Source organism: Sciurus carolinensis, chromosome 8, assembly GCF_902686445.1.
Source record: "Sciurus carolinensis chromosome 8, mSciCar1.2, whole genome shotgun sequence".
NCBI lineage: Eukaryota > Metazoa > Chordata > Mammalia > Rodentia > Sciuridae > Sciurus > Sciurus carolinensis.
Window position 1 is genome coordinate 36,637,527 of NC_062220.1, and position 13,187 is coordinate 36,650,713.

The 13,187-nt window shown below is 36.2% G+C and overlaps 1 protein-coding gene across 2 annotated transcripts in view; it reads right to left on the reverse strand.

Annotated features, from left to right (window-relative positions):
- The window catches only part of Tes (testin LIM domain protein), a 41,032-nt gene that overhangs the window by 9,220 nt on the left and 18,625 nt on the right, over positions 1-13,187 (reverse strand). For both annotated transcript variants that reach the window (XM_047560778.1, XM_047560779.1), the window contains exon 2: positions 8,537-8,622. In XM_047560778.1, the coding sequence (XP_047416734.1) occupies positions 8,537-8,622 (86 nt within the window). The remainder of the gene's footprint in view (positions 1-8,536; positions 8,623-13,187) is intronic.

Here is a 13,187-nt window from a genome sequence, read left to right on the forward strand (position 1 = left end):
TCCAATTTCTTTTCCTCTCCATTCCTTTCCTATCATTTTCCCTTCCATATTTCTTCTTTCCCTTCCTTTTTTCTTTCTTTAAATTCCACAAGGGATACTAGTACACACTGAAAAAAAATGGGCCTAGTTCTGACCTTTGAGAACTTGCTAGTGGGGAAAGAGACATTAATAATCTCTCTTACCCACATACACACACTCCTATAAAGTGCATTTGTGACAGGAAAGATAAATAAAGGTTACCTTGAGACAGTACAATTTTGATTTGAACTAGGTGAGGAAAGGACTCCTTAAGAAAGTGACATCTAGGTAGAGATCTGAAGGATGTGTAAAAACATAGGTGCGAACTTTGTATGCATGTGTGTATTTGGGAAGGGGGAAAGAATGAGAAAGAAAAAACCCACTCCCAACATTCTGGTAGAAAAGAGGAATATCTCCAGTAATCCTGAATTAGAAAGAAAAAACCCTTAGGTCCCACAACCAGAGAAGGCTGGTATGACTATAATGAAATACAATGGCTGATAACAACACCAGAGAAGTAGGCAGGCATGAGCTCATGGAGGGGCTTGTAGGACACATCAAGGAATTTGGCCCTTCATTATACAAGCAATCATAAGAAACTGAAGGCTTTTAGGTGATTCGACAATATTATAACTATAATTTTAAATATTGCAAAGCCTGCCCCATGGAAAATGGGTTTGGATAGAACATATATGGAAGAAGAGAGACCAGGTAACATGATAATTGTGCATGCAATTTGCGAAAATGTGGTTCTTAGTAACAGGTTCTTGGTAACAGCTATTTCAGGAATGGAATTTACATGTCAGATGGGCTAATGTTGTGGTCCAGGTAAGATGGATTATAGCTTGGAATAGGGTATTTGATGGTGGAAATGAATAGATTTTAGATCTTCTTGAATATAAAACTGAACTTTGTGTCAGATTTGGATGTAGTGATGGCTTTTCAAAAAATAAGCACAGATTTTTGAGATAAGTATGTTGATTGAAGGAATATTTAGTTTATGAACATAATAAAAAGAACAAAAGATTTGTGGTAAGGAATGGGGAAGATTGATAAAAATCTTCAAAACTAAATTATTGATAAGTATGAAATGCCTATGAGATTATAAAGATATCAAGCAGACAACAATATGTAAATCCAGTATCCAAAACTAGCCTGGCAGAAAATGCAATTTTGGGCACCAGAGAACAATACATATGCATCTTAGTTAAGCAGATCACCTGTGCCTCCTAGACAAAGTGTAGAAGGAAAAAGTTATTCACAGGTATACTGACTGACTATACATAACTGTAATGCATTAAGCACTAAAAGAGTTTAACTCACTATGTTCTATTGTGTTAGGCAGGATGCCTATACAAATCTTAAATTGAGCAAATATACCGCTTATGATAACTTTGAAAATAAATACTATGTTTCTAGAGTTCTTTTGAGAAAGTAATAGGTGAATATGTAATATAAGAAATTAATTAATTAAACCATTTTCTAGAACAAGGTTATCATTTTATCTTGAGGAATGCACTGTATTTCAAATTATCAATATTCCAAGATAAGACACTGGGACAATATGTACTGCATAGTAATTTGCAGTGCGCTGCACTGTTGCTTGACTTATGTTGTATTTTGGAAAAAGTGCTCGAAAGGCCCAACGAGGATTTTTCAGTTGGGAGGAAGGTAGTTCTACATGTACTTGAAGTGGCAGAGAATCCTAACCACACTGTTTTTTCCTATTTACTGGTTATGACTTATTGGTATACATTCAAAATATTGGATTCCATACTGTAGGTATCATGAGGTTTGAAAATAAAGTACCCTCTTAAACCAGCATTGTTGAATAAAACAAACAAGAGGGTCATAAGATTATAGATTTGGACACAAATGAAATTCTCATTATAAAATGATTAAATAATAGTCATTGTTGGGATGAACTACAGTGGAACCACTTGGCACAGTTCAACAATGGGAAAAAACAAACAATAGAGTCAATGTGTCTCAATAAAGGTAGTAGGTAGCTATATAACAACTTTAATGGTGGGGTGGATCAACACAACTGGTTGATTTTCAAATATTTCACTTCCAATAGAGGTAAAAAATGGCATTGGCTTCTGTTTACTCAAGTAATTGATATGTGTATTGCAAATGCATGGATTATTTATAAGTCTGTGAACAAGGAGAAGATCTTGTAAATTCGTTGGATTTCAAAAGGTATCTGCTTAGCATATTAAAACAATGCAATTCAAGAAATCATCAGGAGGAAGAAAGAGTAGCACTCCTGAACCTGCTGCTGTCCAAGCTGATATCAGATTTGACATGAGAAGCCATGTTATTCTCAAATGTTAAGAATGACAATGTCAAAATCAGTCATGTTGTGCAAAAAGGACAATGTATTGTCAAAAATGTAACCCTGTTTGAAGGGTTTTGTTTCTAGTTATCAAAAATAATTCTTGAACAGGGCAAGAATGTCACTTCTTTGTATACTGTGCAGTATGTGAAAGGATATCATATTGCAAATGTCCTGTTTCTAGGATAGCTTATATATGTAAAAGAACTACAATGTTCTAGTGTCCTATTTATTTTTGATGATAAAAAAAAGAAAAGCCCCAGATGATGATTTCCAATCTATTTTAATACATCTGTGTCAAGTTTGTTAAAATATTCACAGAACTGAAAATTTGGGACATGATGGGTAAGTTTTTTGGATTTAAAATTCATATGAATCATGGGATTTCTCTACATCAAAAACAAGAAAAATGAACAACTAAATACTTAAATAAATCTCTTTGCCAAATAATAAATTATCAAATAATCATATTTTTTGTTTTCTTAGAACTCTTTTCAGTATAGAAATGGAAAATATTAGATCTGACTTGTAAACATAGAGGAGGAAGAGGGAAAGAAGGGAAGAAAGAGAAAGAGAGAAAGAGAGGGAGAGAGGGAGAGAGGGAGAGATGGAGAGATATGGGAACATGGAGAGGCAAACTACTTTCCTTGTACACACAATAGCCAGGAATCTTTATTTGGTAATTTGTTGAAGAATTATCATATTAGTATAGCTGTAAAAAAGTCTTACATTTGGTTATCTAATACTCCCATCTAGTGGAAAGGAGCATATTATACAGTATGGTCTTTATTTTTGTTCAGTTTCCAAAAATAATAGAATTATTTACCAAACTATCACACTGCTTTTGGATCAGTTAAAAAAATTATACCTTCTTGAGGGAAAAGAGGTGGGCGTGGCAATTTAATTCCCAATAGATCCTTAATGGCATGCATGGTGGTAATTAGTAAAGCAACTGCCTAAAGGATCAAGGATATGTGATGAATAATGGACTTAGGGAAGAGTCAGGTTTTAGAATTTTAAAAAACCAACAGTAAAAGACACAGCAAGGAAATAGCCTGCTGGTTTCTAAAACATGAACTATGAAAAACTGTAGCATGTTTAAATAAATTATATTTACTGTGAAAGTGTTAAATATAAAGGGTTCTACTAACCAATGATATAAGATCCATCCCTACAACTGTTTTATTATTTATCTTGGCCATCCTTGGAAGGACTCATATTCTGAAGAAGACTGTTTCCCTACTCACCCCTTTATTCACCCGATATATATTTATTAAGCAGGTAAAACAGATTAAAGCAACAAGTCAACAGCAGCAGAGATGAGGGAAAAAGAAACCACTAAAAAGTCATACCATGCCCAATTATCAGTTTTCTAAGTAGGGAAAACCTATAATAGATTTATTAACAATTTTAAATCTGGACTACAGTGTAGCCTCTTTTGTACCCTCACTTTCATGTGGTGAGCTGTGGAACCAGTGCTGGTAAGAATCTGACTTGGGGTCAAAGGTTTCGTTGAGTTGTAGCCATCCCCACTGCAGCAGCACATCCTTCCACTGCCCTACACCGAAGTTCCAGTTCCACAATGAAAAGAGCCACCTACGAACCACTAAATGAGAAAGAAACCTATAAACTCAGGACCAGGTGTTAAGAGTTATCCACCATGGAAATGTTATTACAATGTATTTAGTCTAAAAAATTTTTTAAAATCTTTTTCTTGTGGCCTTGGTCTACAGTGTCTTGTATGTGGGAGTTGAGAGGTAGCAGAACAAGGGATTCAGAAGTAAGTTATTTTAAAACAGCCCCTTTTTTTGACTTTTCAAAAAGCTGTATAGATAGACGGGGAAGTTCTAAGGTATGGGGGAGGAGAATCTTTATACTAAAAAGTTATTTGTACAGCAAGTTTTGCGCTTAATAAACACATACACACTAACATTAACAGGCATAATAAGCCAAAATTCTATATTCAAAACTTTATGTAACAACTTGAGAGTTCTTGAGTTAAATCTGAGGGAGAGAGAACCAAACTACCCAAAGTACTGCCCCAGAAAAATACAGAGATTTATAGCTTCAAGCTAAAAGAAGTCAAGCAGGTATCCTTCAGCCTTCAGAAAGAGAAATGTTTTTTTTTTTTTTTCCTGGTACCACTATTCATAAAAATTATTATTTTTCCAGGGCTAGTAGCAGAAACCAGAGTGCTCTGACTTGCAGCCAGCAGTCATAGTGATTTAAAGGAAGGCCATGGCACTGTTACAAACCGTAATTTAAGAAGGCTGGAAGCTGCCCTTTTGTAACAGGGATATACATATATGGACTTGAGTGTGGGCCTCTGTTATAGAATTCAACACAAGTATTAATCCATTTATGGTGGGGAATTTTTACTTTTCGGCCAGCACTAAACCAAATAGAAATTCTGAAAAGACATATGCTGTAATCAAGTAATACTTTATTTTGTAAAATGCAACTATTTTATTGGAAGAATGATTAAATACAGGTAAGGTAAAACAATACTTCTATTACTTATAATGATAAATAATCTGTGGTTGCCATTAAACCTTCAATATTAAATAATTGGGTATAAACTCCTTGAAATCTTGGGTTAATAAGACATTTCATAAACAATTATCTTGGAAGCATACCCAATAGAGAGCAGTTCTTACTGGGTAGGAATCAGGCTCCCTTAACATTTTTTTTCCTCTATCTCCTAATCCTGGAATATGGAAGAAGTACAGTTAAAGGACCTCTCTATTGTCCATAAGGATATCTATGTCACAAAAATCACTTCAGAGAAGACAGACTGGTGAAGTTCAAAGTTCATTGGTCATGAAAGTGAAAATGCATTCGTTTCTAATCTGCCATATGGAAAGTTGGTGATAGGGAAGTTTTGCAAGCTTTGGATTCAAATTCAGCTCTGCCATCTATACTATACAATAATACTAAGTCATACATGAAATGTGTATTAGGAGGAATTAGGTATAAACAATACATAAAGTGCTGTGGAAAGCAGAATTCTATGTGGTCCCTGACCTTTGCTCCTGGCATTATTCCCAAGATTATGTTACTTTATATGGTGAATGGGAGATTATTCAGGTGTGCCTAATCAAATCACTCAAACCCTTGAAAAAGCATGACTTCTTTCTCTAGCTGGCGGCAGAAGAGGAAGTCCAGAGAGATTAGAGATACAGAAAGGATTGTAAGCACTGCTGGCTTTGAAGATGGAGGGAACTGTATGTCAAGGAATGTGAGTGATTTATAGAAGCAAACAGGTACCTCAATCCCCCAGACACAAAGCATCAAATGCTACCAACAGCAGGAATTAACTTGGAAGCATGTTCTTCTCTGAGCTTCGAGATAAAAGCCTATCCTGGCCAATACCTTGATTCCAATTTTTTGAGACCCTGGATAAAAAAAAAAAAAATCAAGCTAAACATTCTCTCTATCCCTCAAAGCTTCTAATGTCTCACTTCATCTTGGACTTTTCAGTCTTCAGAATTATGGGAAGACAAATTCAGGTTTAAGCCACCAAATCTATAGTATTTTGTTATGGCAACCCAAGCAGACTAATACAGGGGGCAAGGAATGCTCCTTAGAGGTAGTCCTTGATCTGAGATATTTTTGGATCCTGGTGGTGAGAGGAAGGTTCTGTCTAAGCAAAGCAAACATGCAATAAGGCACAGTAATTTCAGGGAAGAGCAAGCATGAAGCAGTTAAAGCACATGGTGCTTAGAAGAGAAGTGAGAGAGGATGGAAAAGCAAGCAGAGGTGAAATGCTAAGGTCTGCCATCAAGGGGCAAAAACTTTGCCTGAAGGATTAAGATCAGGGGAAACCGAGGGTTCTTAAACTCTTAAATATATAACAATACCCATTTTCAACACATTATCCTTGTAGTTCTGTGGAAGGCCAACTGGTAAAGACATGGAGGCTAATTTAACTCTTATTTTGTAAATATGAAGTTCTAAGAATTTCTAGAAATTAAAGATTATATAATGTTGGAGGAGGAAGGCTACATGGGCAGGGACTCCAGGTTCACCTTAACCAGGGCAGTTCTGTGTGTTCTATATGATTAGTACAGAATATTTTACTTCAAATGACTATTAAAAAATGGCTGCATCTGGAGGTCATCTGGAGGTCAAAGGCATCACCCTCTGGTCTTTCAGTTATGATGAAAAAGTCAGGGAATGATCAAGAATCCTAATGGAAAAATGAGCCTGGAGTCACGCCAGAAAGATGACAGAAACTTAGAACTACTAAGAAACACCATCTGCACAGCCTACATCAATGCCAGTGAGGCTGAGGCCAAGGTCCAGGTGTTTTATGCTCTTAGATTCCCAGACTATACCTAGTTTATTAAGTCTGTGTGATAAAACTAAAATAAAAAGGTGATCTTCATGCCACAGAGAAATGCTCTTTATTGACATTTTTTTAATCTGAAAAATATCAGATTACAGTGATCTGTAATAGCAAAATATATACCAAATGAAAATTACTATAAGCTAAAGTTCTGCTATAGAGGAAAGGCGATTATCTCTTAAGAATGAGCTTAAAAAATCGCATTAGCAGTTTCTAGCGACTGCATAATTGAGCTAAAAAGATTATTTTAAAGTCATAAAGTAAAAATTATGCCCAGCAGAGGGCACTGCAGCCCTCTGCAAAGTTAACTGGTTGGCACAAGAGAAAGTGGTGTGCAGAGTTAAGATGCGAAATACAATCAGCTTTTGTGTCCTATTCTATCTGTGGGTTCCATATCCATGGATTCAACCAACAACAGATGGAAAATATTTTGGGGAAAAAATACATCTGTACTGAAAATGTATAGACTTTTACAAATTGTCATTCTTCCCTAAACAATGTAATATTTACACAGTGATGACACTGCATTAGGTATTACATGTAATCTAAATATATATGGGTGTGTAGATTATATGCAAACACTACACCATTTTAAGTAAAAGACTTGAACATCCATGGATTTTGCTATTTGCAGGGGCTGGACACTAAGGGACAACTGTATTCTAATCCACAAAAACTATTTTGTGTTCAGTGATATTATCTTTTTAGAACATGGCAGATGTATTACAATGCAGCACGTAGGAGAACTACTTAAGTCGTAATTTTAAAAACTTCCTAGAAAACTCTAGCTTTCTAAAAGAAATGTATCATCATTTCTGGGAAGACTGAGATTCCTGTTGCCTTCACTATTTAGAACAATTGTGTTCGCTTCTTAAGACTTATTAATACACTAGCTTTTAAAGAACCTAACATCCCAGATAATAACCTGTTATATTCTCTTTTAACTTACATTGTACATAACTACAATGGCTGATGAAACTATTCTGGAGAGTTCTAAGAAAATTTGTATTACAGAAGTAGTTGTTAAATGTTCATTGTTACAAGGCAGCTGACATTCTAATATTGTATAGTTGATTTTTTTCTCTTTTTCCCTTCTAGTAGGCTGATTCTAACTAACTGCGAGAATACATGTGAATTACAATCATGGTCTTGACAGTTATTAAGAACATTTATGTTCTTCATAAGAACATGTTTCAAATACTGGTTTAGATTTACATGATATACAACACTACTTCAAAAAAAAACATACAAAATTTATTTCACATTCACATTTTTGATCCACTCACCTTATCGTGAGGATACATGCACTTTTTCACACTAAGAGAATGGCAATAAAATGTTTTTATTTTCTTTAAAAAAAAAAAGTGAAGTGCTTGAAAAACAAATTTGCTGCTGGAAATTCTGAAGATACCAAAATTAAACATTTTTTTTTCCTGGTAACTAGGATATGAATGTACAATTCAGTTTTCATATTTATCACTGATTGCAGAGAGATGAGATGTGAAAAGTCAGCAACTGTTAAGAATAATTATTAATAAATAGTCCTAGAGAATCAGCCCAAATTTATTTACCACTCAGAAAAAGCATATTCAGCATTTTAGACTCAGAGAAAATCTGAAAAATAGCAAATAAACAACTTTAAGTATAGTTCTTATGGTTCAATTAACTCAATCAAACATAATGAAATGAAGACATAATCACTGTATTTTTGTTGCCTCAGAAAATAACAGATCTGCAACTTAGTGACTGTGCCTGAGAACATGCAGGCTCACACCATCTGTGGAAGTTCTGCCAGAGTGTACGTTACTAATGCTGTAGCTTCAAAACATTACCTCCAGAAGTGCAGTTCAAATCCTTCACATTTTTCTTTGCATTTTAAACAGGGAGCTCCAAATCCTTGCTCATGACCTAAGCCCATCTATTAAAGAAGAAAAACAACATGGAACTTTTATTATGTTTCTAAAAATCTAAAGAATTCGATAAATTGTGTTTTGATTCCACTTACCATTCCTACTAATATAACTGTCAAACAAATGTTGTATGAATATCACTTTGTTTAGTCAATGATGACACCCAGGTATGTAAATGGCAACTCCAAGTACACACATAACATACTTTATATTCTTATTGCTTTTTATCATGAAGTGAAAGGCATCAAAATACAACTCTTTGAAAGATTACAAATACTCCAAGTCACAAAGTCATAAATTCATGTCTTTGGTCACTATGCACCCTGGATACGGTAAGTACTTGGAATACTCAGAGAGCAGAACTTAGAAACAAGCCTGGGCCCAAATGACACATTTTGCAGTAAACAAGGAATATATTAAAGATTTTAGGAATCATAACTAAAATAATGTTATTTTGTATTGTGACAAATATAATAGCAACAATATTTATTAAGTGACAGGAATACCATATTATTTATCTTATTAAAATCTTGCAAAACCTATTAAAGGAAATGAAGTAGGAAATATTTTTCTCCATTTTAGAGATGATGCAATTGAAGCCCAGAGAGATTACAAAATTTCTTTAAGATCAAAGTGTCAATAAATGGCAAAGAAGAGATTTGAGTCCTGTTCCTTCTGACTTTAAGGCCTGTACTCACATGGGGGAGAAAGAAAGGGGGATATACTGTTGCCCTTATTATAGCAAACCATTATTTTTTTTCTGTGCCATATTAAACAATACCAAGGATTCTTGGTATCCTACTGACACATGCCTAATAAGCAGAAGAGGCTGGGGTACAGATAGAGGAAGGACACACACAACCGCAATGCAAGCATTTCTAGCCAGCTACTCAGAATGAAAAAGATCACTCGGCTTTGCAGCATCACATCAGCAAATCATCAGTGACCAGATTATTCCATATTTTAAATGTCACATCAATGACTGTGACAAATTAGTTACCAGTTTGTGACCTGGAGCAGTAATTCAAGTTTGATAAATACTAGATCTTTCTCAATAGCACCCCCCCCCCCTTTTGTAATTTACCAAGCTGTGATTATCACTATGCAACCTAAACCACATTGTAACTTGTTCCTTGGAAGATCAGCCTGATGTGTCCTGACAGTTAAGAAAGACCTTCCCTGTTTTTCTACAGAAAATGACCACATCCCCTTACTATGTATGGGCACATTCAAAACCAGTGGGGTCCAATGGCTGTTTAGGAGAACGATGTTATTTTTAAGTCACAAGCCCAGTTGTTACAGAGACCATAAGACACTATCTGAAGTCTAAGAAATCAGTCCAACATCCAGCATTAACTAGACCTCAGCACGTTTATCAAGTCTACACTATCAATTTTCAAAAGTATTAAAATTTTCTAAATTATATGTATATTTACTATCAGCACTAAACCTACTTTTTTAAAAAAATAAAACTGTGTCCTATTACTGATGACCACAGTTCATAATACCAAACACAATGAGTTAAAAGACAGAGGGAAACTAGTTAATTGAGTTTTCGGGTCTTTTGTAAGTGAAAACAATTAAGAATTTTCTCCATTAAAATATCTGTAGTGAAATGAAGAGCAAATCTAAAAGGGTGTGTATTCTTTTTCAACTTGTTCTAGTTTTTTATTATAGGAGAGTTAATAACCCTGGATTCACCTGGTGTATGAATTTGTTTCATACTGTGTTCTTTTCATCTCTTAATCCCCAAAGAAAATTAAGATTATATTATGGAAGATTAATCATACAACCACATAACTTAGCTTAAATTAGTGGCTTTTAAATCCTCATGAGTTCCACAATAAGAAATACATTTTATCTCACGACAGGCTTATACACATACAAGACACACACACACACACACACACACACACACACACACACAAATACATTTATGTATGCAAAATACTATGTATGTGTGTGTGTGTGCGTGTGTGCGTGTGTGTAAAATTCTGAGATTTACTGGCTTAGATAATATCTAGAATTAAGTGTACTTTTTCTAGAAATAAAGTTGCCTACCTAAACAAATTATTCCCCTGCTTTCAACCTGAGTCACACACACTATACACATACAGGGCTCCTTCTCTATTTCTCCTACTCTATTTCTGAATACAACTTAAAAGTTCAGCTAATATAACTAGAACCTCCATTACTCAGCAGAGCTTTTACAATAAGGCCTCAGTGTAACTCACTGCAGACTGATGAAGTCAACCCTGCAAAGGAACAGGCTGTTTTTTTCCTACTCACTTTTTATCTTCTTATCAAAGTTACTAGTTTATTTATAAGAACTGGTGGCATTGCATGAGTATCTGCTATTCTTAAATGTTCTATGCATTCTTATTCTGGATAGGACTGAGAATCCTCCTTGTGTGAGAGATCAGGAAACTAAAATTCAGAAAGGAGAGATGATTTGCTCCTGGCTGCATAGCTAGTCAAAGGTAAACCTCGAAAAGTAGACAACTTTCTGAGAGCTTGATAACGGAGTGGCTTGTATAAGTTAGGGAAGTGGAGAAAGTTTTTGAACAAGGGATGCCTGAAATGAGATTCAAAGGATGAGCAGCATCTAACAGCCCAAGAGAATACTGTACATTTGACAGTGAGGGAATATCACACTCAAAGGCCATAGTGGAAGATGACAAGAGGGAAGCACTACAGGTGGAAGGGACAGCCTCTGCAGCAGGAAGCAAGTTTTGTTTTGTTTTCCTTTTTCCAAGGAAGAAAGTAAAACTCCTGATGCATTCCTTATTATGTCTGGGGCTTCCAGGTTCAACAGAAGAAAGATATCCCTAGAGATGGGAGGAGACTGGTAGGGGGGAAGCCCTAGAAAACAGCCATGCAATGCTGCAACTGGTATTGCAGGGTGGGTGGGGAGTAGGGACACTTCCAAGCTCTGCTGGCCTACCTTTACCTTGGCCAGTAGCCCTCAGGGCAGTTGGGTAGGGAGCCTGGGGAGCAGTGACCTGGAGAAAAGCAGTAATCCGAGAAAGTGGCTCTGTAAACTGCCCTTGGATGGTCAGAAAGCATTGTTAAAGGGTTCTTTTACTCGGTCCTGCTTGAAGGCCAACTTAATCTCCATACAGGCTTGGAGGTTTATGCATGCCTGGAGAAAGTGCAACTTTCTACCTTTCCAAACTCACATACTTTTATCTTCCCCACATGCTCAGACATAAGGAATGAGAGGACCCTGGAAATACCACAGATGGCAAGAGAATAAAAGAGAGTGGAAAGAGGTCAGGGCAATATGATATTTCTCTCCTAACCTAATTGAAGTAATCTTGATTAAAAACAAATACATGAACAAGAACACCTAGTTTTCAAAAACACTGTTAGTAACTAAAGCAATTAGAGAGTTTCAGACTGACGAAGGACTTATTTTCCTAGGAAAATTTCAAGAAGAGAAATTATTTTATAACTGTAAGTGCAGAGCTACAAAGTTTAAACCTCATTGACAACCCAGTACTGAAGATCTCTTATGCCACACCAGGAGAAAGCTTTTCTATGCTAATCCTCTTTATTAACCTCTATTAGAATAAAAAAAACACAATGCAACTCCAACAAAAACAACTTGTGATTCAAACTCTACAATCTCCCTGTTCAGTCAATTTTCCAGACTGAATTACAATGTAGAATGCAGAGGCTAAATCCATTATAAACTACATTGTACAGTAGCAGACATACCTGTACAGGTGTGAACAAAAGTTCTACTCAGCTCCCAACTGAGCTTCTCATTGTTTTTTTTTTTTTTTTTTTTTTTTTTTTTTTTGCGGTGCTGGGGATTTGAACTCAGGGCCTTGTGCTAAGCACTCTACAAACTGAGCTATATCCCCAGCCCCTCAGCTCCCAACTGAGATAGTTACATTTCTACTAGTCTCCCCTGGCTTTGCAAATATGTATCAGATGAAGGAAAACACTAATTCTATTCTGTAGTTTCAGAGCCAGATCTGCCCCAGACAGCTTGTTAAATCTTATTCCCAGACTTCTGGGAGCAGTGTTACAGCATCTGGGGTTCCCAAACTCTTTACAGTTTCTTCTTAGTTCAAGGATGTGGAGCCCAATCTGCGTGAAGAGCTCCACCCATTTCTCTCCCTCCTTTACTTTGTGTTCAGGATTCCCTGACCCCAGATTCCAGGATTCTCCTCTCTTCATCCTCAGTACAGACTACATCATCTGGTTAAGGGTCCTTCCTTCCTCAAGAGCGGTAGCTGTTATTCGTGCACATCCATATCTTATTGGTTAGTTCCTGCCCAGGCAGGTGTGTCTGTGTTTGAGAATACATGGTGAGGAATAAGAACTAGGAAGGCATTTGTTTTAGTCAGTTTTTTCGGTACTGTGACTAAAAGATCTGACCAGAACAATTTTAAAGGAGGAAAAGTTTATTTGAGGGCTCATGGTTTCAGAGGTCTTAGTCCACAGAAGGTCGGCTCCATTACTCAGGGCTCCAGGGAAGGCAAACATCATGGCAGAAGAGTATGGCAGAGGGGAGCAGCTTGCATCATCAGTGTCACGAGCACGTCGTAACACTTGCGGCCTG